This window comes from Paecilomyces variotii (genome assembly GCF_004022145.1).
Source record: "Paecilomyces variotii strain CBS 101075 chromosome Unknown C8Q69scaffold_8, whole genome shotgun sequence".
NCBI classification, from domain to species: domain Eukaryota; kingdom Fungi; phylum Ascomycota; class Eurotiomycetes; order Eurotiales; family Thermoascaceae; genus Paecilomyces; species Paecilomyces variotii.
In genome coordinates this window covers 878,850-901,580 of record NW_021167147.1, presented here as the reverse complement: position 1 = coordinate 901,580, position 22,731 = coordinate 878,850, and the positions used below count along the sequence as shown (strand labels likewise).

Genomic DNA, 22,731 nt, shown 5'->3' with positions numbered 1-22,731 from the left:
TTACTAGCTATTAAATAAATAGATTATTAAAAATAAATATTTAATATCTATAATAAATAATCTCTTTATATAATTAAAAGGTATTAAAGTATTTATTTAGCTAGATTTATAATTAATATATTACTTAATTTAGATTATAGAGAGATATAAATAGAAAACTACCTTTTAAATAAAATAGAGACTATTTAAATAGATAGTAATACTATTTAAACTATATAATATGCCTGTAATATTCTAAGCATTTATTAATAGTATACTAAGGTAATATATTAATAAATACTATATTATATATTTAGATAATATATTAATTTTTAGTATAAATAAGAAATTATATATATAATATATCCGCGCAGTCTTATAAAGTTTATTAAATAACTATTTATTCTATAAACTTAAGAAGTGCGAATTCTTAGTTATTATAGTTATATTTTTAGACTTTATAATAATTTTTAAGGGTATATCTATAGATTCTTATAGAATAAATATTATTATATTTTAGCTAATATTATTATTATTAGCAGTACTAATTTACTTCTTAGGGTTTTATAACTTCTATTAATATTTTATCTATAGATATAATATAATTATATTATTAATAATAAAACTAATAAAATAAAATATTTTATTTATCTAGAGTAATAAGGTTAATAGAAGTTTTTATTTAATTAAGTTATATTTTATAAAAGTATTATTACTAAGGTATTTTAATATAAATAGACTATATATTTTAGAAATAAATACTAATAGCTTTATGAGATTAGCTATTTTAAGTTAGATATTTAAGAATAAGTTATCTTACTTAGTTATATTTAATAGTGCTAAGTTTTTAAATATAGAGGTAAGATAGCTAATATATAAATAAAAACTATTTATAATTATTGCGGCTTTTAAAGTTTAAAGGTATTTTTTTATAAAAATTTAGGAACTAGTAATTATACTTATAGATTATAATAATCTTAAGTATTTTTTAATAATATATATTCTCTTTTAAAAGTAAGTATAATAGGCTAAGTTTCTTTTATAGTTTTATTTTATAATTAAATATAGATTAAGTAAGAAGAATTTAATAAATAGATTATTATATAAAAATAATTATAAAACTTAGTTAGAATAAGAGAATACTCTAGCTTAATTATTATAAGTTAGCAGAATATAAGTAAGAAATATCTATTATTCTGGGAAAAATATTTTAATAGCTTTTTTATTATAATTAGAAGAGAATTAATATAAAGAAAGCTATTAATATATAAGGACTATAATAGAGGAAATTCTTATAGAGGCTAAGAATTATTATAAACTAATATTATAGGACTATATTAAGTAAAGCTATATTAATAATATAAAAGAGAAAGTATAAGATTAGCTAGATATATATTAAGATAATAAGGATTTAGTATTCTATTATAATTATATTAAGATATATATATTTATAATAGGCCTTTAAATATAGATTATTAAAGAGTTTTATAATTTATTATTTAGAGAATATTTTAGCAAGAATACTATAATAAATAAGATATAATATTAAGTATTTTAGCTAGGGCTCTTAATAATAGTAAATTCTTATATTAAAAGTTACCCGGCCTATTAAAGAATTAAGCTAGCCTATATTATATATAAGATACTAATAATATTATTAATATTAAATAGATTATAAGATTATATTATTATAGATTTTATTACTAGCCTCTTAAAAAGTAATAATATTTTAAGCCTTAGTTATTCTATAATATTAGTATTTATAGATTATTTTAGTAGAATAGCTTATTTTATAGTATATATATATAATATAGATAGTCTAATATTTGTAAAATTATATATTAATAGTATTTTTTAACTATATAGCCTTTAGGCATTAATAGTATTAAATAGAGGATTTTTATTTATATTAGTATTCTAGTTAATAGTCGCTAAACTATTAGGAATATAGTATTAGCTATCTATTATATTCTACCTGTAGATAAATAGGGCTATAGAGAGGTTAAACTAGATCTTAAAGAGATATTTTAAGGTTTTTTCTAATTAGAAATAAGATAATTAGGTATAGTTACTTCTTCTAGTAGAATATATATATAATAACTATTAAGAATTAGTAACTAAGCTATTTTTATTCTTTATCTATTATAGATATTACCCTAAACCTCTTATATTAGTAAATATTTAAATAGATAAAAATAGGGACGCTAAGATATTTATAAAGGATATAAATAAACTCTATAAAAATCTAATAAACTATCTGCTATTTCTCTAAGATATTATATTAGAAAAGAACTAAGATTAGCTAATATAGTTTATAGTTAGGGATAAGGTATTGCTAAATATAAAATATTTCTATATAGACTAGCTAAGTAAAAAGTTAAATAATAAATATTAAGGGCTATTTAAAATACTAGCTAAGATAGGCCTATAGGCCTATTAATTAAAGCTGCCGGTAATATATAAAATCTATTTAGTTTTCTATATCTTATTATTATTATTATAAAAGCAGAATAAATAATATAAGGAATTAGAGCCTAAACTACTAATATGCATAGCAGATAATATAAGATATTATATAGAATAAGAAGTTAATAAGATTTTAAATATAAAGGGTAAAGACTATATATTAAAATATCTAGTTAAATAGAAGGGCTATAATAATTATAAGAATATATAGGAACTAGTAAGATATATAGAAAATGCCCTAGATATAGTAAGATAGTACTAAGTATCTATAAGTAAATTAGCTTATATTCTAGTAATAGTTTAGAAATTTTACTGTAAATATTCTTTTATACTAAATATAGGTTCTAATATTTAGTAAGAAAAAATTAAATATAAAGTATATTATTTAAGATTATATATATTAAGTTAAGCAAAACTGCTATTAGAAAAGAGATAAGGGTTAAATATTTAAGGTATTATTTAAAATTATATATATTAAGCTAAGCAGAATTACTGTTAAAAAAGGGATAAAGATTAAATATTTAAGGTATTATTTAAGACTATATATATTAAGCTGAGCAGAATTGCTGTTAGAAAAGGGATAAAAGTTAAATATTTAAAGTATTGCTTAAAACTATATATATTAAGTAATTGCTGTTTAGAGCTTTAAGAATATATATATAATAATTAAGAAAGCTATTTAGATCTTAATAGGATAAGCTCTAAAATTATATATATAGATAAGAGTTATATCTATATTAATAGACTAAAGCTATTTAAATTTAATAGAATAAGCTAAGTAGCTATTTAAGTTAAAGAAATTAAATAATTATATAAATGAATTTAAACTGTTTAAATCTTATAAGATAAGCTAAGGTATTATATAGATCTAGGAAGTAAATATTTATAATCCCTGAGATTAAAATAATTATTTAAATAAACCTTACTTTAATAATAGGAGATATAAAACTCCTATTATTAAATACTATATTATAATAGGATTTAAATATTGTAATAATATCTATACTCTTAAGAAATACTATTAAAATATAGAGAATATAAAGCTAGATAAGAATTAAGATTCTGAGGATAATAATATTCTAATTAAGGAGAGAACTTAATTCTTCCTAATAGGGGAATTTTTAAATAAAATAAGTAGAATTATAAGATAAATAGTAAACGCCTTATTAAATAATACCCTAATTCTGAAAATTTTATTAAAGAGATTTATATTATTATTTATAGTATATATATTTATAAATAGTAATAAGGAGCTAAAAGAAATAACTAGAGATATTATATAATATAGCTTAAATCTTATTTTAAATAGAGAATAGATATTTTAAATATAACTAGTAAAGCCTATATTATTAAAGAAATAGGAGGCTTATTATTATATTTAAATTAAACAGATTAAAAAAGATTACCTAGTTAATATTAAATAAATAAAAATATAGAGAAAATAATAAGATAAAGCGATTTAAAAAGAAAACTTTATATTACTAAAGCTAAGTATATTAACCTATTATAAAATAGATAGTAATATTTTCCTTTAAGTAATAAAAGGGGCACTAAAACTATATATATACTAGTTTATTAATAGATAGGGTTAGATTATCCTACTAATAAATATTAAAGAAAAAATAAATATAATTAATATTATAATTAAACTAGCTTTTATAAATAATAATATAGAATTCTATAGAGTATCTATATATAATCTAAAGCTTTAAGTTTATACAGTAAGAAGTAAACTATTTATTAAGGTTAAGAGATAATTATAATTAGAAAATTTAAGCTTTATAGTCTTAGATATTAAAATACTAAATATAAGAAGTTTTATATAAGTAATATTAAGAAGACTAAGTATATCTTTAAATCGCAGTACTTAGCAAATCTATATAATTAGAAATACTACAATATTATTAGACTATAATAATTAAATAGTTAAGGATACTTAATAAATATAAACCGCAGAGGTTTAGTTTAAATATTTAATAGTTAAGGCTTTAATAAATAAATAAATTAATATAGATATTTAATAAGTCGATATAGATATTTAATAGAATAAATATACTAAAATTTAATATAGCTAAATACTTAAATAAGTCTATAGGCAATATAAATACAAAGACTCTAATATTACGCTAAAAAGTAAAGATAGCGCAACTACTATTAAAGTAGAGGATAAAGATATATATATAATTATTAATCTAATTGCGGAAAATACTAAACTATAGAATAATTTAATAAAGGCAGAGTATTAAATATATATATTTAATATAATAATTTCTAAACTAGAACTTAGTAAGGTATTTAAAATAAAATAGATAACTAAAGATAATACTCTTATAATATTAAATAGATTTTAAATAAGCAGCTTATTTAAAAAGAGGGGTATTTCTTAAATTTTATTCTTTTCTTTAAGTATTTTTTAAATGTTTCTAGTTCTATATTAGGTAAGTTCTCTTTACTTACTAGCTATTTTAAGTTATTATTAGTTATTTTTTAAGTTTTAAATTATTATCTATTATATTAAGTTTATTAGTATTCTATTTAATATAATAGTAATCTGTGCTATTCTATAGCAATATACTATTTTATTAATTACTTTAGCCTTTATAGCAGACTATAGTTTTTTATAGGAGATTATACTTTTTTATTATAATATATAGTTTTAGATTTAATTTATAAGACTTAGCGAGAATATAAGTTCTTTAAAAGAGGAGGTAAATATTATAAATATAAGACCCTTTTCCTTCTAAGTTATATAACTAGACTTAGTTATATAATATTAGGTAACCTACTTGCTGTACTTAGCATTCTGGATTCTTATAATCTCTTCTAGACCTCTAATGCGATTAGTCTCCGACTAAACCTATATTATTTACCTTACTAACTATATAATAAGAGAATTATCTTTTTATTAAATAAACTTAGTATATCTTTTTTTTATATTAAAGGAGATATCTAACTAATAAATATTCTCTTATTATTAGCTTTAGTCTAAACTTTAAGCTAATCTCTTAATTATATATAGATTAGTAACTTCTTAAGCTATATATTATAATTATTAGACTAAATTATTATTATATAGCTTTTTATACTGCTATTTTTAAATTAATAGAGCTTATATAGCTAGCTTATTAAACTCTATATTAAAGATTATCTTTTTTAAATTATATAAAACAGAGATTTACTATTAGTAATCTTAGCTTATAAATATAGTAAATATTATAGGGAAATATTAATTTTAGTATAGATATATTAACTCTACCTATAAAATAGCCTATTAATTAAATAACTCTAGGATAATATTAGTATAATTCTTATTATATAGTTTCTTTATAGATTTCTTTTTTAGCAGAGGTATAATAAAGATTAAAATCTAAGATAGATTATATTTACTATAATAATCTTATGCTAATAAAGGAGATATTTTAATATATAATAATATTCTATTTTTATTTAAATAAGATAAAAATATCTTTTAATAATAAGGTCTATTAATAATTTGCTTCTAATAAATAGAGAGTTTAAATTAATATTTTATCTCTCTTTAATTCTAATATCTCTTTTAAGATATAAATTCTTAGCTTTATATAGAGACTAATAATAAGATATTTTTAGTCTTACTAATATCCCCTAATATAATTAATTTAGATAGTTAATTATTTTAAAACTATAGTTTTAGGCTTTAAGCAGTTATAAAAGCTAATATTTATTTTATAGGTCTATTAATACCCTCTAAGTTAAATACTTAATATAGAAGTATAATATAGCTCTTATTTATTTAACCCTCTTTATAGCTACTATATCTTATCTATTATTAAATATTATAGATATTTAAACTAATTAGGAACTTCTAATTAATAATATACTTAATATTAAGTATATTAATTCTTATCTTAAAAGCAGTTATTACTACTATAATATATATTTTAAATAAAATAGATTTAAATTTATTAAAGTAGATCTTCTAGTTATATAATAAAATATATAATATAAAGGTTTAAATTATTATATTAACTAAATAAGGGCTATCTTTTATCTTAGAATACTAATAATCTAATAATAATAATGCAGACTTTATTAAAAATATTTAATAAAAATATTCTACTATTATCTTAATCTTCTAAATATTATTTATAAAGATAATTATTTTTAATATATACTTAAGTATTACTTTATTATTTTTAATAATAGTATCTAAGAGGAAGTATAATATCTTAAAGGAAGATAACTTCTTATATAGAATAAATAAGATATAGATAAATATATCTATCTAGTTAATAGAGGTCTAAATAATTTTAATTTAATAGGGTTAATCTCTAATAGCTCTAAAGCTAGCTCTTTAAATAATTTCTTTCTTATTATCTTTAGTAAGTATTATAAAATAGCTAAACTAAATAATATCTTATTTTAAGATTAACTATAATTTGCCTAATATAGTAAATTTAGGCCAGAATATCTCCTATTATATAATTAGATAGCATTTATTAATTATTATAAAACTAATCTTAGCTTATATTTCTAGCCTTAATAATATATTTAGAAAGAGCTTTAATATAGCCTATTTAAGGCTTAAAAGCATATATATATATATATTAGCTTAAATATTTTAAATAAGATTATACTGCTATTATTTAGTCTTATTATTAATAATATATAGCTTTATCTTTTAAAACCTTTTAATATCTTGTATTTATTCTTTAATAAGCTTATTTAAGGATATTATTTAAAGAATTATTCTCCTTATTATAATTAAAAATAAATAAAAAATAAGACTCTTTCTAAACCCTATCTATATAATAAAAAGAGTATTATTATAGCTATATATTATTCGCTAAAGATATTAAATTTACTCTAGATATAGAGAATACTTAGATCCTAGATTTATTATTTAAAATATATATTTTAGATAAGCTTTAATTATATAATATTAATAAGGAATATCCTTTTTATTAATAAATATATTAATTACTAATAATAAGTCTTTTAGCTTTATTTTTAATATCTTAGCTAATATTAAAGAGGTAATATCCCCTATTAATATATTATAAAGCATAGTATCCTTATAAAGTTTATATTATTAATATTATTTATTTAGATTCTTTAGCCTTACTATCTTTACTCTATAATTCAGGAGTTTATAAATATTTAAATATATTTTTATTAGTTAGTTTAAGAGTTTATAAAAGATTAAATATAAAATAAAAATATTATATTTAAATAATATTAAGGCTATAAAATAATACTAAGATTTAAATATACTATTTAATAAAATTAAATATAGTAACTTTAATATTATAGTTATATATTAATAAAATATCTTATTATATTAAAATATATATAAATTAAAATAGAAATAGTAACTAAATCTATAGTATTAAACTTTAAGTAATTTAATTTAAAATTAATAGAATTATTTATTATTAAAGTTAAATAAAGCCTTAAAAAAACAGCTAAATTAGTGCTATTTATTAATAAACTGCAACTATTTATTCTTAGACCCTTATTAAAGAAATTTTTATTACTGCTATATTAGGTTTAGTATATCTGCCCTAATATTATTAGCTCAGATTTTTGAGCTAGTTTGCACTAGTTTCTAAATAGTATAGTTAAAGCACTAATTCTTTGGCGAGGGTCTGAGCTTACTGAGATAAGGTGGTGGTGGTGGTGGTTTTTTTTTTAAAGTAAACCTTGCCGTGGCGCCAGCTCCACTGTCCAGAGCGTCACGCGTTCCTGCATGAAAGCCCTATCCGAATCTCCGGCTTGTCCGCTGTCTCGTACTAACTAACTAACTACAACGACAACTCCTCGTTACTTAGTAGTTGGTTCAGATCTTGTCAATTGGTCTTGATAACGAAACGATCCGAGAATCCTGGATACATAATGCAGATTTACTAGCTTGAGCGCCCTTCGAGGGAACGGAATCGTGTACCTACGCATGCGCATCGAATCGCACCGGCAGAACCATATCTAAGAAAGATAATCTGAACGATCGGACCAGAACATACTACTGTCAACTACTGCTACTACTACTATCAGCATAATGGCGCCCTCCCTCCCAAAAGCCACAACCCTCCTCTCATGGTTCTTCTACCTGATCCCCGTCTACCTCTTCGTTCTGGCGCCGTTATTCCAATTCATCTTTCCCGAATGGGACAATTCGCGCGCTGCTGGTGGGAATAATAACGAGCTAGGAGGGTACAATTACGAAGATGGCATTGATGATTATGAGGGGGAGTACAGCACGCCGTTACATCTGGCAGATGATCGATTCATAAGTCTCGAGGATGATGTGCCGTTTGAGTGTCCGGAGCAGGAAGGGAGGTATAAAGTGCATATTTTCTCGAGGGTGCCGTTGGTTATTTACATAGAAGGGTTTTTGAGTGAGGATGAAGCGGAGCATTTGGTTAGGGTCAGGTATGGGTTTTCCTTTTCTTTCGTTTTTTTTTTTTTTTTTTTTTTTTGGTTGGTTGAGGGTTTGGTAGCTGATTGATTGCTCTTTTTGTTTGATCCAGTGAAGGAAAGTATGCGCCTTCGATCATCTACGATGGAGTTTCGGAGCGCGTTGATCCCTCTGTTCGTCGGTCGGATCGTGCCTTGCTCGATCGAGATGATGTTGTTCGGTGCCTTGAGGAGCGTGCTCGTTCCTTTCAGGGTTGGAGGCCTGGGATGTATATCGAGCGCATGTGGGCTCAACGGTACAATGTCTCGGGACACTATCAGAACCATTATGACTGGACGGGGAATCTGCGTGCTGGCGGTGATCGCGTCAGTACCTTCATGGTGTATCTTCAGGCGGACTGCACTGGTGGTGGGACCAACTTCCCCCGCATGAAGATGCCACGGGAGAAGAAGTGGTGTCGGTTCCTGGAGTGCGATGAGGAGGGGAAGGGAGAAGAAGGCCACGCCGCCAAGGAAGTTGGTGGAGTGACATTCAAGCCGATCAAGGGCAATGCTATTTTCTGGGAGAATCTCAGGGCGGACGGTACAGGATACCCGGAGACTTGGCACGCGGCCTTACCGGTTACGTCCGGGTCGAAGGTTGGGTTGAATATTTGGAGTTGGTATCAGCCTCCACGGAGAACTAAGGGAAAGAATTAGGGATAAGGAGATTCTTTCTTTTTTTCTTTTTTGTTCAGGTTTGGAGACACGGACTTGGTGGAACGGAGGCTATTTGATGCCCGTTGTCCAACAGAATACCATATATTATTGCCTTCAGTCCAGCCCCGCTTGAACGGGTCGTACCAGAAAGAAGAGGGTGGTAAGATCAATGGTTCACCGCATGAGTGAATGGATTGATCGTGGGTTCGATTCTTGAAGAGTATCTAAGAGGATTATGACCGCAACGAACACCCGTTGGACCGGGTTGTCCAGACCGGTTTACACGTGAAACCTCTCTGAGGCTGTGCCCTGACTATCGAGGATTCACGATGGTAACTATGGGGGAGGCGTTTTTAGGGGGGTGTTGATCTGACCATTGATCGCGGTCCGGAATGTCCATGCCCTGTTTCTTCCTGTACGATAGCAATCTGGTCGCATCTTCATCCCCTCCAGGTTGGTTTGTGTCGGCCGTGACACCTGAGAAGCATGTCCTCGAGGCTACCTAGTTTCTCAGTGGTAACTAGTAAATTATTGACGAGCATACTCTAGTCGTCGGGGATGCATCCGCCCCCCTCATGAGAGCTTATCATCCAGTTGCCAAGTGAGGATCTTCCAACCAGTCTGAAGGCTGGAACTTAAGTCAGACACAGGCTCCAGGGGGAATGAACCATCGAGACGGTGACTGCACCGAATCCAAGGGGCATCGCCTTGTCCCCCTCCAGCATCCGCTGTGGTCGCCAAGATCGCGCTCGTCTTGGGTGCTGGGCGTGCTTGGCCGCCGGGGCCAAGGAACTCCCGACCAGAGGAAGGAAACTTTGTAGGCACACACACAGTCACACACAGTCTTTTGCTGATCCTGTATCGCTTATCTTACTCCCCGCAGAGCATTTGCCAAGAGGACAAGATCTGGTTGTGGATAATAATTGCTTCTCCTCGCTGTCTCTGTCTCGGTCTCTCTCTCTCTGTCTCTCTCCAGTTCCCCATAAGCGATAGTTAACTACTTAGTCCGTGCAGCGACTTTTTCCTGGTTCGACTTCTCAGACAAACTCTGCAGCCCGCGCCACCCGGCTGGCCTCACAGCAGCTCCCGATAGGCGCAAATCTGGCTGCCGAGGCCCGCTCATACGGCTCGAACGCCTCGTCGCTGGGATTCTTGGCCCGGTCTTGTCCCTGTCTTGTCCCTCTGGCCCCCTCCGCCCGGTCGCTGTCTGGGCATTATTTCCCTCGTGTCTCTTCCCCCCCTTCTTGCGACCATTATTATCATTATCCCCCCAGTAATTCAACTGCAGCTGGTCTGGGGGTTTTGTTTGTGTTACGCAAGAAAAGAGTCTGACTGAGGTCCATCCTCTGTCTCTTTTCTGCTCTGCTCTGCACCCATCTACTACCACTACCACTACTATATCCCCGTGCTCCCTTTCTGCCAGCTGGGTGTGATCTTGTATCCCCCAGGTGCACTCCTCGAGCGCGCAAGTCCAAGGCGTCGACACTATCCTCACCGTGAACACTTATCTCCCCAGGAGATCCTCACAGTCAGACGCTCATACTCTTCTTTCCTTTGCTCACTGCGCAGGACGCTGCCTGGTCTGGCGCCATCCGCACATCCGCAACGGACGCCATTTTCCAGCCATTTCCGACGGGAAGTTTAGACTTGTCATCATCGGACCCCGTCCGCATCGACAACGCTTCCCTCTTTTTCTTCTTGTGCTTTGGGTGTCGCTGCGCTCCGTCCCTGAAACGGAGTTGCTCGTGTCTATATCTCTCCTCCTCTCCGCTCGCAAGCCCAAGAAAGGGACAAGAGATTTGTCTTGGCGATGTCGGAACACCAAGACACGTCCAACCCCAACACGGCCGTCCCCGCGCCCGTCGCTCAGCAGCCCTCTGCGACGCCGCAACAGCAGTCGCAGCAACAACAGCAGACTCCCATCGATCAGTCGACGGCAAACGTTGCAGCGCAGGCTCAGGCTGCCGCCGCCGCAGCCATCGGAGTGAGTAACGCGCAGAACGGCAACAACGTTGCGCGATCATCGAGTAGTGGTGAGGATCTCGCTTGTCACTGGCAAGGATGCTCGGAACGCTGTCCCACGCCAGAGGCCCTATACGTAAGTTGATACATTTCTCATCGCCTGTCTTCTGGCTCGAGACATTTTCCCGTCGTTTGTGCGATCGCATCTGGAGTTTGATTGGTGTTACGAAGCGACTCGATCCGAAGTCGGACGACGTCTTATCAGAGCCTCAGCGACAAGAAAAGAAGAAAAATAGAAATTTACGTGCTGTCCGGAATCTGCGATGCTGACGGCACCTAGGAACACGTTTGTGAAAGACATGTTGGCCGTAAGAGCACCAACAACCTCAACCTGACCTGCCAATGGGGCAGCTGCCGTACCACGACGGTCAAGCGCGACCACATCACGTCGCATATCCGAGTCCATGTTCCCTTGAAGCCTCACAAGTGTGACTTCTGTGGAAAGGCCTTCAAGCGTCCCCAGGATCTGAAGAAGCATGTCAAGACCCATGCGGATGACTCGGTTCTCGTGCGATCTCCCGAGCCTGGCTCGAGGAACCCCGATGTCGTGTTTGGCGTGCCGGGTAACCCCAAGGGTAAGTTGTTGCTCGTTCTTCTGGTAACTTGAAGCTGACTTTTGTCTACAAAGGCTTCCCCACCGGAGGTCACTACTTCGAGCCTGCGATCAACGCCATGCCACCCCAGGGTTATAGCCACGGAGCTCCGCAGTACTATCATTCCCAGCAGCCACAGCAGCCATCCAACCCTTCGTATGGCAATGTCTACTATACCCTCAGCCAAGGCCCCGATGTGAATCAAGCCTCGTATGAATCTAAGAAGCGTGGCTACGAGGCGCTTAACGAGTTCTTTGGCGATCTGAAGAGACGCCAGTTCGATCCCTCCTCCTATGCTGCGGTCGGCCAGCGTCTACTGAGCCTGCATGGTCTCCAACTGCCGCTAATCAACCATGCCGTTCCTGAATATCAGCATGTACCTGCTGCTGTTGCAGTTGGTAGTCCCGGTGGTGGCTACAGTCCTGGTGGTTCTATGCCGAGTCACGGTTACCACCTTCCCCCAATGGCCAATGCGCGCACCAAGAATGATCTGATCAACCTCGATCAATTCCTGGAGCAGATGCAGGCCACCGTCTATGAAAACGATGACCATGTGGCCGCGGCCGGTGTCGCTCAGCCGGGGGCACACTACGTCCAGGGCAACATGAGCTACCGGACGACAAATTCCCCTCCTACTCAGTTGCCGTCTAGCCATGCTACCGCGACGACTACCGGTGCCCCCGGAATGAGCAGCACTACGGCTCATTCTCCCTCGACCGGCACTCCCGCGCTCACGCCGCCCTCCAGCGCACAGTCGTACACTCCTGGCCGCTCCCCGATCCATCGTGTTTCTCCGCCCAATGAGGCCGGTTCAAGCATGTATCCCCGATTGCCGTCGACCACGATGCCGGATAGCATGTCAGCCGGCTACCCTAGCACGACCAGTGCTGCGCCTGCTTCGACGTTGGGCGGCATTTTCGACAACGATGACCGGAGACGCTATGGCGGCAACAATCTCCAGCGAGCCCGTCCCGACAGTGCATCTCAGGCGATGGATCTGTCGCTTGATGATGAAGCGCGCACTCCGCCCGCCAAGGGACTGGAAGCCCGCCAGCCGTCGCCCGAGGGCATCTCCTCGAGCCTCATCGACCCGGCTCTGCACCGCAGCAGCTCCCCTGACGCTGAGGCGGCCTTGCGGGCTGCCCAGGCGGCCACGGAAGCGGCTGACCGCGCGGAGGAGCAATGGGTTGAGCACGTGCGCCTGATCGAGAATCTGCGCAAGTACATCAGCTTCCGGTTGGAGAATGGCGACTTTGAGGACTCCGAGAAGAGCACGCCCCGGTCGGCGGGGGAGACTGCGCACGAGGGCCGTATGGAGGGCGTGGAGGACGAGTCCGCTGCGGAGATCAAGGTCCAGCCAGCGGAGTCGCCCGCCAAGGCAGAGCCCAGTGCTCCCCTGTATCCGACCCTACGAGGGCTGGAGGATGGCGATTCCACGATGACGGGCGAGGACAACTAAGTGTTGGACACATGCACGTGAAGTGCTTCTAGCGTTTTACTTTTCTTCTTTTTTTCTCTTTTCTTTTTTTTCCTACTCATGGCCAGTTCACCCTCTCAAATACCATTCTGATCCTCCGCCAATACGCCTGTGATATCGATCTTCTCTTCCCCTTGGCCTTCTCACGAATTTTTGATGACTAGCAGCGGTCGAGTGTCTGTTTGTCCTTCCAATACGGCGGTGGAGCCGTGTTTGTTTCTTCATGCTCTCCTTTGTGTATGACCGGGTGCTCTTTTGTCTTCGTACGGAGATGGTCGCGTGCGGAAAACGACCACCGAAACCGAGTCTATTTTGCGAGCGTTGGGCTCCTCTCTCAAGTGTTGTATCATATTTCAATCGTATCCGATCGATCTGGAGCTCTGAGCAACGCCACGGCTCGCCTTGCCAATATAGTTAGATAACGTCAGGGCTCTCGACGACGTTTGCGTAGAATCCGGGGACGTAAGTAGAAGCCCGTCGAGCGGAATGGAGGGACCTTGCCTAGGAGGCTGGGCAGCTGGGCGATCATTCCAGCGAGGCCGGAAGCGGGCGGCTGACGTCGGGCTGAAGACGGCGATGCGAGGCGATGTTCGATCGGGGTTCTAGAGCAGCTGGCAAGATGCCATAGATCGGAGAGGAGGACTGGATCAACCGCTTTTTTTACGAATATTACGAAGTCCTGGTTTCTCCCTCCCCAGTTTACCGCCATCCCGGGATCTCCTAGCATACAAGGATCGACTCTAGACCGTCGGACTGCTTGTTTTCCTTCCGAAGGAATCGAATAATAGACTCTTGTGGCCCCCAGTGGCTTGCATCTGTCAGTTGATTGTGGCCGTGACTTGATCCGTCGTGCGGAATGCGACCATGCCCCTCGCGGATTATATTGTACCACAATCATTAATTATTAACTAGGTAATTACATGAATAGGTAGTTAATCACAATTATGATCTGACAAACCTGCGTCTGGTGGGTCGAGCAGTTCGTCATTTGCACGTCGAATCCACGATCGACCACCAGTGGGCGTTTGTGCGTCAAGAAAATCAACACATGGCGAAGACGCGCGCGGAAGTCGACGCGGCTGATCTGGTTGTTCATTAGTTAGTTAGTTAGTGAGTAATTAGTAGATTCGAGGACGGATGGGATAAGTTTCGTTAGTTAACTAGGTACTCTAGACCTTCCCTTGAAACATTCCTCTTGCTTCTTTTTTCCCCTTTCGTCCGCTCTGTTTACGGCCAGTGGATGGGTTTTCCCTGTTTTTCTGTTTGTCTGTTTTCATGTTGTGGCTGATTCTGGTTCAGGTTGCATCTACCAGAGCAGTAATAATAATAAGACTATCTAGTTATACATAGTAGAGTAACTACTAATACTATGTATTAACTACCCGGTCAGTGCGTCCCCGGGAGCCCCTCTCTCCCTCTTTCTCTCTGTCTGTCTCTCTCCCTTGCCCGGAACTTGATCCATAATGGATACATAGTTACATCTGTCCCAGTTCCCAGTGGAGATGACGGAGTCAGTAGAGTATGGTAGATTATTGGAAGGGGAAGAAAAAGTAATAATAATCGATGCTAGGACGAAAGCACCAGGAACAAACAAATCCGTTCCCATCGATCTGATCTAGCAGAAAACAATAGAAGGGATCATCATCAACACAGACATACACACACACACACAAATACTTGAACTGTAACCAAACAGATCTAACTATTATTGTTGTTCCCTCTGGATCCGGTCAATCTCCTAGTTAATTGCCCGTCTTCTCTCTTTTTCTTCTTTCCTTTCCTTTCTTTCCCTGTTCCCGAGCGGTTGAGGACGGCGAAAGTGCTCAGGCGACCAACAGGCTGAATGCATGGAGGATTATTATTCCTTATGACAGCTGCCCATCCAGACGACGTGATCTGCTTTTTTACTATCTGGTTTGTTCATGAGCCGGTTTAACTCATAACCTAGTTAACAATAACTAATAACTAACTTATCTGGTATTTAGTTAGTCAGCCCAGCTGAGATCCCCGGTTTCTGCATCGTGTGGCGAACGTCAGTCAGCTCGTCGATAAGTTTTTTATCGAAGGCGAATTTGATCCAGGCAGACGGCGGTCCATCTGCTTCCTTTTGTCCTACTTCCTCATTATTATTTTCTGACCTCATCTCTCATCCAACTAACTACCTAGTAGTAGTTAACTAACTAAACTATTATTTTTTTTTCTGCCCTGCCCTTTCCCCAACCTCGTTTGTTTTGCTTTCCCGTGTCTTAGTGTCCACCCCGCGCCCACCCCATTAAAAAGGAAACGAACTTCGCGCCATTCAAGAGATCCGGTCAATCTGGCTCGGTTCCGATCGCGTGCGTCCCCGTTTTCTTCTCTTCGCCCTTTCGCGGATAGCGGCGCGATCGCCCAGCAGCTGAAGAGTCCGCTCGAGTTCATACGGTCGCTTTGAAGGAGTGGAGGAAGCGCGCGGAGTGCAGCTGAGATAAAGAAAGAGAGAGAGAGAGAGACAGAAAGAGAGAGAGCGCGCAAACATGCCGCCCTCGAGTAGGCGTCGCACGCGCCGCAAGGAGATTCAACTGCAGGAAACCTCGGACGCGGAGGCTCCGGATTCCTCGCCCAGTCGGCCATCAGTCAAGAAGCGCAAGGTTGGTTCTGATCGCGGATGTTATGGAGGCTGTTCATCACGACGTGCTGACATCGCTGCAAATCAAACAGGTCGAGCATCACTCTACGCCGCCCCCGCGACAGCAGCCGCGAGTCAAGACACCTGAGCCGGCGTCCGCGGATGAGGCGGACGACTCGTCGCCCGATAATGAATTGGCTGCCAACCAGGACCTGGTCGATACGGTCATCTCGTCGCTCAATGTCGCCCGGGAGGACGTCAACGTGCTGCGGGATCATTCGAACGCGAAGGCTGAGAATAAACAGAGTATCCGCGCGTACGCGAAGATTGCCGGCCGCAACTGGACGTACTATGTCAAGACGCTGCATGTCAACATCGGACGACCCCCGGATCGCGAGCAGAAGCTGGACGAACAGTCGAGTCCCGTCACCATCGCCGCCCGCGCCCTGCCAGAGGTGCACGTCGACCTGGGCCCCAGCAAGTTCGTCTCACGGCTACATGCGGAGATTTTCTACGATGGCGAGCAGACGGCTTCCTGGCACATTCGAGTCAACGGTCGAAATGGCGTCCGATTGAACAACGTGATGCTGAAACGCGGTTCGGACGCGGTCATCAGCTGCGGCGATATCATCGAGATCGCCAACACGCAGATGATGTTCGTCACGCCCGGGGATAAAGCCAACATCCACCCCAGCTTCGTCGAACGCGCCCAACGCATCGCCGCCGGCGAGGAGCCTCCCTCGTGGGACGACGCGCAGCACGCACACCCGCCGCCGACCCAGACGCACCAGCGGCGCATGTCTTTGATATCCAACAGCGGATATCCAGCGTCAGCCGCCGGCCCCAGTGGCCAGCCCAGCTTGGCTCCTGCTCCGCAGTTTCTCAAGCGGCAGGTCACGCCGCCTCCGCGCTCCCCCGATACCGCGGGGGCGCGTACGGCCAAGCCGTCCCCGCTGTATAACCGTGGCATGATGATGGAGAGTACGGAGGAGATCGATTACAGCAAAGACTCGGCCAAGGATCTCAAGCCGCCATACAGTTACGCTACGATGATTGCGCAGGCCATCTTCTCCAGCGAGGAGGAGAAGCTGACACTGAACAGCATCTACAACTGGATCATGGATAAATATGCCTTCTACCGTCATTCGCAGAGCGGTTGGCAGGTGAGCTACACTTTGCTTTCATGCCAGAAGAATTCACAAGCTGACTGCTGTAGAACTCGATCCGGCATAATCTGTCTCTGAACAAGGCTTTCCAGAAAGTTCCCCGTCGTACCGACGAGCCCGGTAAGGGCATGAAATGGCAGATTGCGCCTGAGCACCGGCAGGAGTACTGGAAGAAGCATCTCCGGAAAGGAACTCAGTCGTCCGCACCGTCGTCGCCTGCCACGAAGGACGGTCCTGCGTTCCGAAATGCCAACGGGAATTCCAATTTCGAGAGCGTCTTCTCTGCCGGCAAGACTTCACCGCAGCAGCCTTCGCCAGGCTTCAGCTCCTTCCCCGTCGCTCCCGTGGAGGCCTATACCCCAGAGAGAGGCTCGCGTGCTGGTAACCGCGCTGGCGGCCGCGATCTTCGGAATAACAACACCACAACTGACTACGAAGAGCCGTCTCCTTTACCCGGTCGCTCGCGGAGCAACACGACTGGACGTACCTATGGCCTGTCGGACAACGCAGCCAACTCGCCGCCGGTCCTGTCATCGTCATACTACGACGACGGCCCCTCGTCCATGATCACGCCGGCGCCGCAGCGCCAGCAGCCCCGGCTTCCGCCTCCGAGCACCGCACAGATCCCGTCCAAGTTCATGCCGATGAGCTCGCCGGCGCAGTTCTGGAAGTTTGCCGACATTGGCAGCACCCCGGCCAGGCCAGTGCCAGACATGAGCCCGCTGAAGGGTGAGCTGGGTGACGGGCTGGGCGGCATGCCGAGCAGCAGTCCCCCGCCGCCAAATTTCACCAGCCCCAGCAAGCCCGGTACAGGAGTTGGTATGCCTCGATTGCCGTCGATCAAGAGGGATCCTGAAGAGGGACGGGCGGACACGAACGGTGCCGACAAAGATCATAGTCGGTCCAATGGTGGTCCGGGACTGGGGGACGACGATGATGACGAAGATGAGGGTGGTTTTGATCTCGCAAGGTTTGTTGTCTGGGCGATTTTTTGGGGGGACCATCAGGCTAACTGTTCCGCAGGGGTTTCCAGCCTATTGGCTCGTACCACCGCCAGCTGAGCAGCACCGCGAGAGCGAGCGCAACCACGTCCTAAATATCTAGTGGGTATTGCATGCCCAGCTCATGACGGGCTGGGACAAAAAGATTCTCGAGCAGAAGAGACGATAGATGACGTTGACGCACGACGCGGAACTCGCTCAGCTTCACTTACATGGGACATGGTGAACGGAGTACGGGGCTGTGCTTATATCTTTGCTTGTGTTTTCGGGTGTCGGTATTCAAGGTCGTGGAGTTTGATTATTTTATTGCTTTTCCTAGACCGGCTGGGTTGGTCGGTTGGGTGGTGTTTATTTGGCGTTTATCCCATTCGTTCGGGGCTGTATTTTACGCGGCTGGTTGGAATCCAAGTCAGTGGAGGCTGAGCGCAGGCAACAAAATGTATATTTTCAGACCAGTTTGCGGTTATGCATCTGTTGTATGTATGTATCTATGTAATGTATCGATGTATGTATGTGCATTATCTGGGTTTAGTTATCAAGATGTAGTTTATGACCATTTACAGATGAGTAGAATTTCCTCCGCGGGACATTCGAGTCGAATTATAGTACATAGTTATAACCAAGAAGAAGCTCTGACCTTTAGTTCTTTCTCCCCACAAGCAGAATCTGATACTTGTATCTTGTATCACTTTTATATGCAGTAGTAGTCACAGTAATACTAATATGCTTATTTATTACCCCACTCCCCTATCTAACCGGTTAGTGATAACGAAGCTAGCTACCTAGCTAAGCTAAGCCAACAATGGGGCCAAATCCGTGTCTAATAATAATAATAATAATAATAATAATAGCGACTACTACGAATCTAAGAAAAGAAAAGAACAAAACAAAATGCTCCGTCGGCCCGCGTGGATATTGTTATTCAGTGGGCCCCGATACGAGATGAACGAGAAATACGAGCTGTGCGAATTTAGTGAAGTGGCAGACAAGATTGAATTATTGTTGTTATTATTATGAGAACTGAGCTCCTGCGTCTACGTCCTGGGTCTGGAAGGTCAGTAATAATAATGAACTAAGTTTTTCTTCTTTTTTTTTTTTTGCTTCTGCTTCTGCTTTTTCCACTTTGGGAAAGTCGAGGTCTTATCTTTGCTGCCTACTTATGATACATGCATGTTTTGCGCGATGGTATATTCTCTGCTGGTTTTGCTTGTGCGGAGGGAGTAGTAGTAGTAGTAGTGATAATAATAATCCTCGCTTTTCTCTCTTTTTGGTTTTTTTATTTTCATTTTTTGCTCTTTTTAATTAATTAATCGGGCCATTTTGTTTCAGATCTACCTTACCTACCCAGCGCAAGCGCAAGCGCCACTTTACTTATCGCGTCGCTTCGGTTCATCTTACTTACGAGTTTGATCCCCTTCTTTTTTCTTTATTTTGTTCCCTCTTTAGAAGGGACACGAATCAAACGAAAACCAGACCAAACCGGACCTGCACACTGGATTGATATCCGGAATTTCTCTTACTTGCGACTAACTATGCCCTCCGGCCACTTCGGTCTCTGCACCGAAGTCACTCCCCAATGTCCCGTGCAGGCGACGACGCTGGGCTATTATCCGAATCGAGGCGCAAATGTCTTCTTCGCGGTGGTGTTTGGTATCTGTACGCTGGTGACGTTTTTGGTGGGCGTGAATAGGAAGACGTGGACGTTTGCGTTTGCTGTTACGGCGGGGTTTGCGTTGGAGACTGTTGGTGCGTCTAAATACTTGGTTTCGGTTTGTTTTGTTGAAATTTATTTCTATATTTTATTATAAAATATAGATTGGAAATCAAATCAAATCAAATCAAATCAAGGACTGGCAAGAAGAAGAAGAAGAAGAAGAAGAAGCGCAATGCTGATTTATTAATTTTCATTTCTTCCAGGCTACATCGGCCGCATAATCCTCCACAACAACCCATGGTCTTCGACCGGCTTCAAGATCCAAATCGTCTGCCTCATCCTCGCGCCCACCCTCATCTGCGCCGGCATCTACCTCACCCTCAAACACATCGCGCTGGCCATCAGTCCGCACCTCTCCCGTCTCAACCCCCGTCTCTACACCTGGCTCTTCATCCCCTTTGACATCTTCTGTCTCGTCCTTCAGGGCGTCGGCGGCGGCGTGGACGCCTCGGCTGAAACGCACCCGAAACTGCTCCCGACGGGGAATAATATCATCATTTCAGGTATTGTGTTGCAGGTGGTGATTCTGTCGATTTTTGGACTGTTGTCGGTGGATTTCTTCTATAGGGCGAAGAGGTATCATGGTAGGGATGGGGATGGGGATGGGGATGGGGATGGGGAGGTGGTGATGGGAAAGAAGAGGGAACAGGCTCGTGTGTGGAGGGATAGGAAGTTTAGGATCTTTGTTGGGGCTGTTTCGTTGGCGTATTTGGGGATTTTGATTCGGTGTGTTTATCGGTGGGTTTTCCTCCTCTTGTTTCTTCTTCTGGGGATATGCGTTGTTCCCCATGATTGATTCATGCAAGAACTGACTGACTGACTGACTGATATTATATATAGTATCGCTGAAATGTCCGGTGGATGGGGCAATCCCGTCATGCAGAATGAGGGTCTGTTTATTGCTCTCGAGGGAGTGTATGTTTTCCTTTTTCTTCTTCTTCTTCTTCTTTCTTTTTCCCTGGCAATTCAATCTCAAATTCAAGAGATCAAAGCTAAACTAGAGTTAACACTTCCTCCAGAATGGTCCTCTACCCCGCTGTGCTCCTATCCATATTCCCACCGGGAATCTTCTTCCCGCAAATGAGCAAATTGCGCTCTGATTATGGGAAAGAAACTGCGCTGAATGAGCAGTCGAGTTCGGCGTCTCTACGAGAAGGAGTTAGCTCGGGGGTTGAAGCTGGAAAGGCGCAGTAGGGTTCTTCTTCTTCTTCTTCTTCTTCTTCTTGTTTTGTTGTTGAACGTGTCATATAACCCTACGAGCAGCTTGTCCTGGATATATAGATAGTCCATATATAATGTGCATACAAGTCATGATGATTTTTGATATCCAGTTTTTTTTTTTTTTTTTTTTTTTCATCTTCATAATTATGCAACTACTAACTACTCCTTAACATTCGGCCAGAACCTCTCTTCCAACCACAACACCTGCCTCCACCAGCCCAAACACTTCCCCCTCTCCCTCTCAATCTCCTCAACCCCCTTCAACTTCCCCGCCAACTCATCCATCGCATCGCGAATCAGCACCACAAACTCCTCAAACTCATCACTCGACCAATTCGGAATAAACTCCTTCCTCAACGCCCCCCCATCCCTATCCTCCCTCGCATCCTTCCCTTCCTTCATATGTCCCCTCGCAAACCTCCACGCACTCAAATAACACCACTCCGTCGCCCACAACACCGTCAACCCCTCCAACAAACTCGCCCCACTACTCCCCGCCGCCATGAACAGATCAATATACGCCTTCGTAATGAACCCCGGTCCAAACACCTTCCACCCTTCTTTCCCTTCCTCTTCCCCGCCCTCCAGATCCGGCACCGCAGTTAGATCCAATCCATATTTCACCGCTGTGTCTTCGAAAAACCGCAACTCGCGCCGAATATTCACCAATGCTTCCGTGAGGGCGTGGAAGATGCGTTCCTCCGTGCTCGGGATGCGGGGTTTCGAGACGCGGGGGTTTCGAGGAGGGAAGACGATTTTCGAAAGAAGGAGGCCGATGAACCGGACGTAGGATTGGGCGTACAGACGGTCTTGGGAGAGCCATTGAGATAGGGTCTTTTTGGAGAGCGTGCCGGATCCAGCGGCGATGAGGAATGGGTGGGTGGTTGCGCGGTGGAAGGAGGATGGGAAGTGAGAGCGGAGGTAGGAGGAGAGGGGTTCGGACATTTTGTTTATGTCTTTTTTTGTAGTTGAGGATTTGGAGCTGAGGATTGAATGATGTTGTTGTTGGTTTAATTTCACTTTTTCTTTCTCGTTGCTCGGATATTTTCACCCCGCTCTACCTAAGTAAGTAGGTAGTAAGTAAGCAGAATCTTTGAATCTGAACACTTTTCAAGGATAGAAACTGATTCGTAGTCGATATTAGCAAATTTCTTTTCTTTCCTGAGCCCAACTCCTGCTCAATTGATCATTGGAACTCACAATCGATTCATATGAAAACGCGGGGTGTGTGTGTAAGTTTACTGTAAGCACGGCTAGCTCCATCTGTACTTACTTATCTAGAGGGGCAGCGGAGACGATTTCTTGGCGCTGCGATTAGATAAAATGCAACTACTGTAACTATTACTCTATGTAGGTATGCATGTATGTATATGGATTTTGCTTACAGGAGGTTGA

General features: G+C 39.8%; 5 protein-coding genes across 5 annotated transcripts; 4 read left to right on the top strand and 1 right to left on the bottom strand.

Moving 5' to 3' along the window:
• Window positions 1-8,140: 8,140 nt before the first annotated feature.
• C8Q69DRAFT_317387 (hypothetical protein) lies at window positions 8,141-9,868 on the top strand. Its single transcript, XM_028627323.1, has 2 exons — window positions 8,141-8,853; window positions 8,952-9,868. Exons 1-2 carry the CDS (start codon window positions 8,480-8,482, stop codon window positions 9,535-9,537), a joined length of 960 nt encoding a protein of 319 aa, XP_028483778.1. The 5' UTR covers window positions 8,141-8,479; the 3' UTR covers window positions 9,538-9,868.
• Window positions 9,869-11,347: 1,479 nt separating this feature from the next.
• On the top strand, window positions 11,348-13,611 carry C8Q69DRAFT_487521 (putative PacC protein; the record flags this gene model as incomplete). The annotated part of the gene is made up of 3 exons (XM_028631994.1): window positions 11,348-11,635; window positions 11,840-12,134; window positions 12,188-13,611. The coding sequence occupies 3 exons, from the start codon at window positions 11,348-11,350 to the stop codon at window positions 13,609-13,611; spliced, it is 2,007 nt and encodes a 668-aa protein (XP_028483777.1).
• Window positions 13,612-16,142: 2,531 nt separating this feature from the next.
• C8Q69DRAFT_404999 (forkhead transcription factor Fkh1/2) lies at window positions 16,143-18,496 on the top strand (the record flags this gene model as incomplete). Its single annotated transcript, XM_028628057.1, has 4 exons — window positions 16,143-16,256; window positions 16,327-17,397; window positions 17,451-18,370; window positions 18,424-18,496. 4 exons carry the CDS (start codon window positions 16,143-16,145, stop codon window positions 18,494-18,496), a joined length of 2,178 nt encoding a protein of 725 aa, XP_028483776.1.
• Window positions 18,497-19,933: 1,437 nt separating this feature from the next.
• C8Q69DRAFT_508473 (putative RTA1 domain protein) lies at window positions 19,934-21,309 on the top strand (the record flags this gene model as incomplete). Its single annotated transcript, XM_028632982.1, has 4 exons — window positions 19,934-20,147; window positions 20,319-20,841; window positions 20,956-21,030; window positions 21,135-21,309. 4 exons carry the CDS (start codon window positions 19,934-19,936, stop codon window positions 21,307-21,309), a joined length of 987 nt encoding a protein of 328 aa, XP_028483775.1.
• Window positions 21,310-21,446: 137 nt separating this feature from the next.
• On the bottom strand, window positions 21,447-22,686 carry C8Q69DRAFT_472791 (putative transcription regulator). Its single transcript, XM_028630999.1, has 2 exons — window positions 22,537-22,686; window positions 21,447-22,459 (listed from the first exon to the last, which is right to left on the bottom strand). The coding sequence occupies exon 2, from the start codon at window positions 22,279-22,281 to the stop codon at window positions 21,496-21,498; it is 786 nt and encodes a 261-aa protein (XP_028483774.1). The 5' UTR covers window positions 22,282-22,459; window positions 22,537-22,686; the 3' UTR covers window positions 21,447-21,495.
• Between the last annotated feature and the right edge of the window lie 45 nt (window positions 22,687-22,731).

Coding starts and splice junctions, on each gene's coding strand:
- C8Q69DRAFT_317387 (XM_028627323.1), top strand. CDS start 8,480: ATGGCGCCCTCCCTCCCAAAAGCCACAACCCTCCTCTCATGGTTCTTC. Junction 8,854..8,951: donor GAGCATTTGGTTAGGGTCAG/GTATGGGTTTTC, acceptor TGTTTGATCCAG/TGAAGGAAAGTATGCGCCTT.
- C8Q69DRAFT_472791 (XM_028630999.1), bottom strand. CDS start 22,281: ATGTCCGAACCCCTCTCCTCCTACCTCCGCTCTCACTTCCCATCCTCC.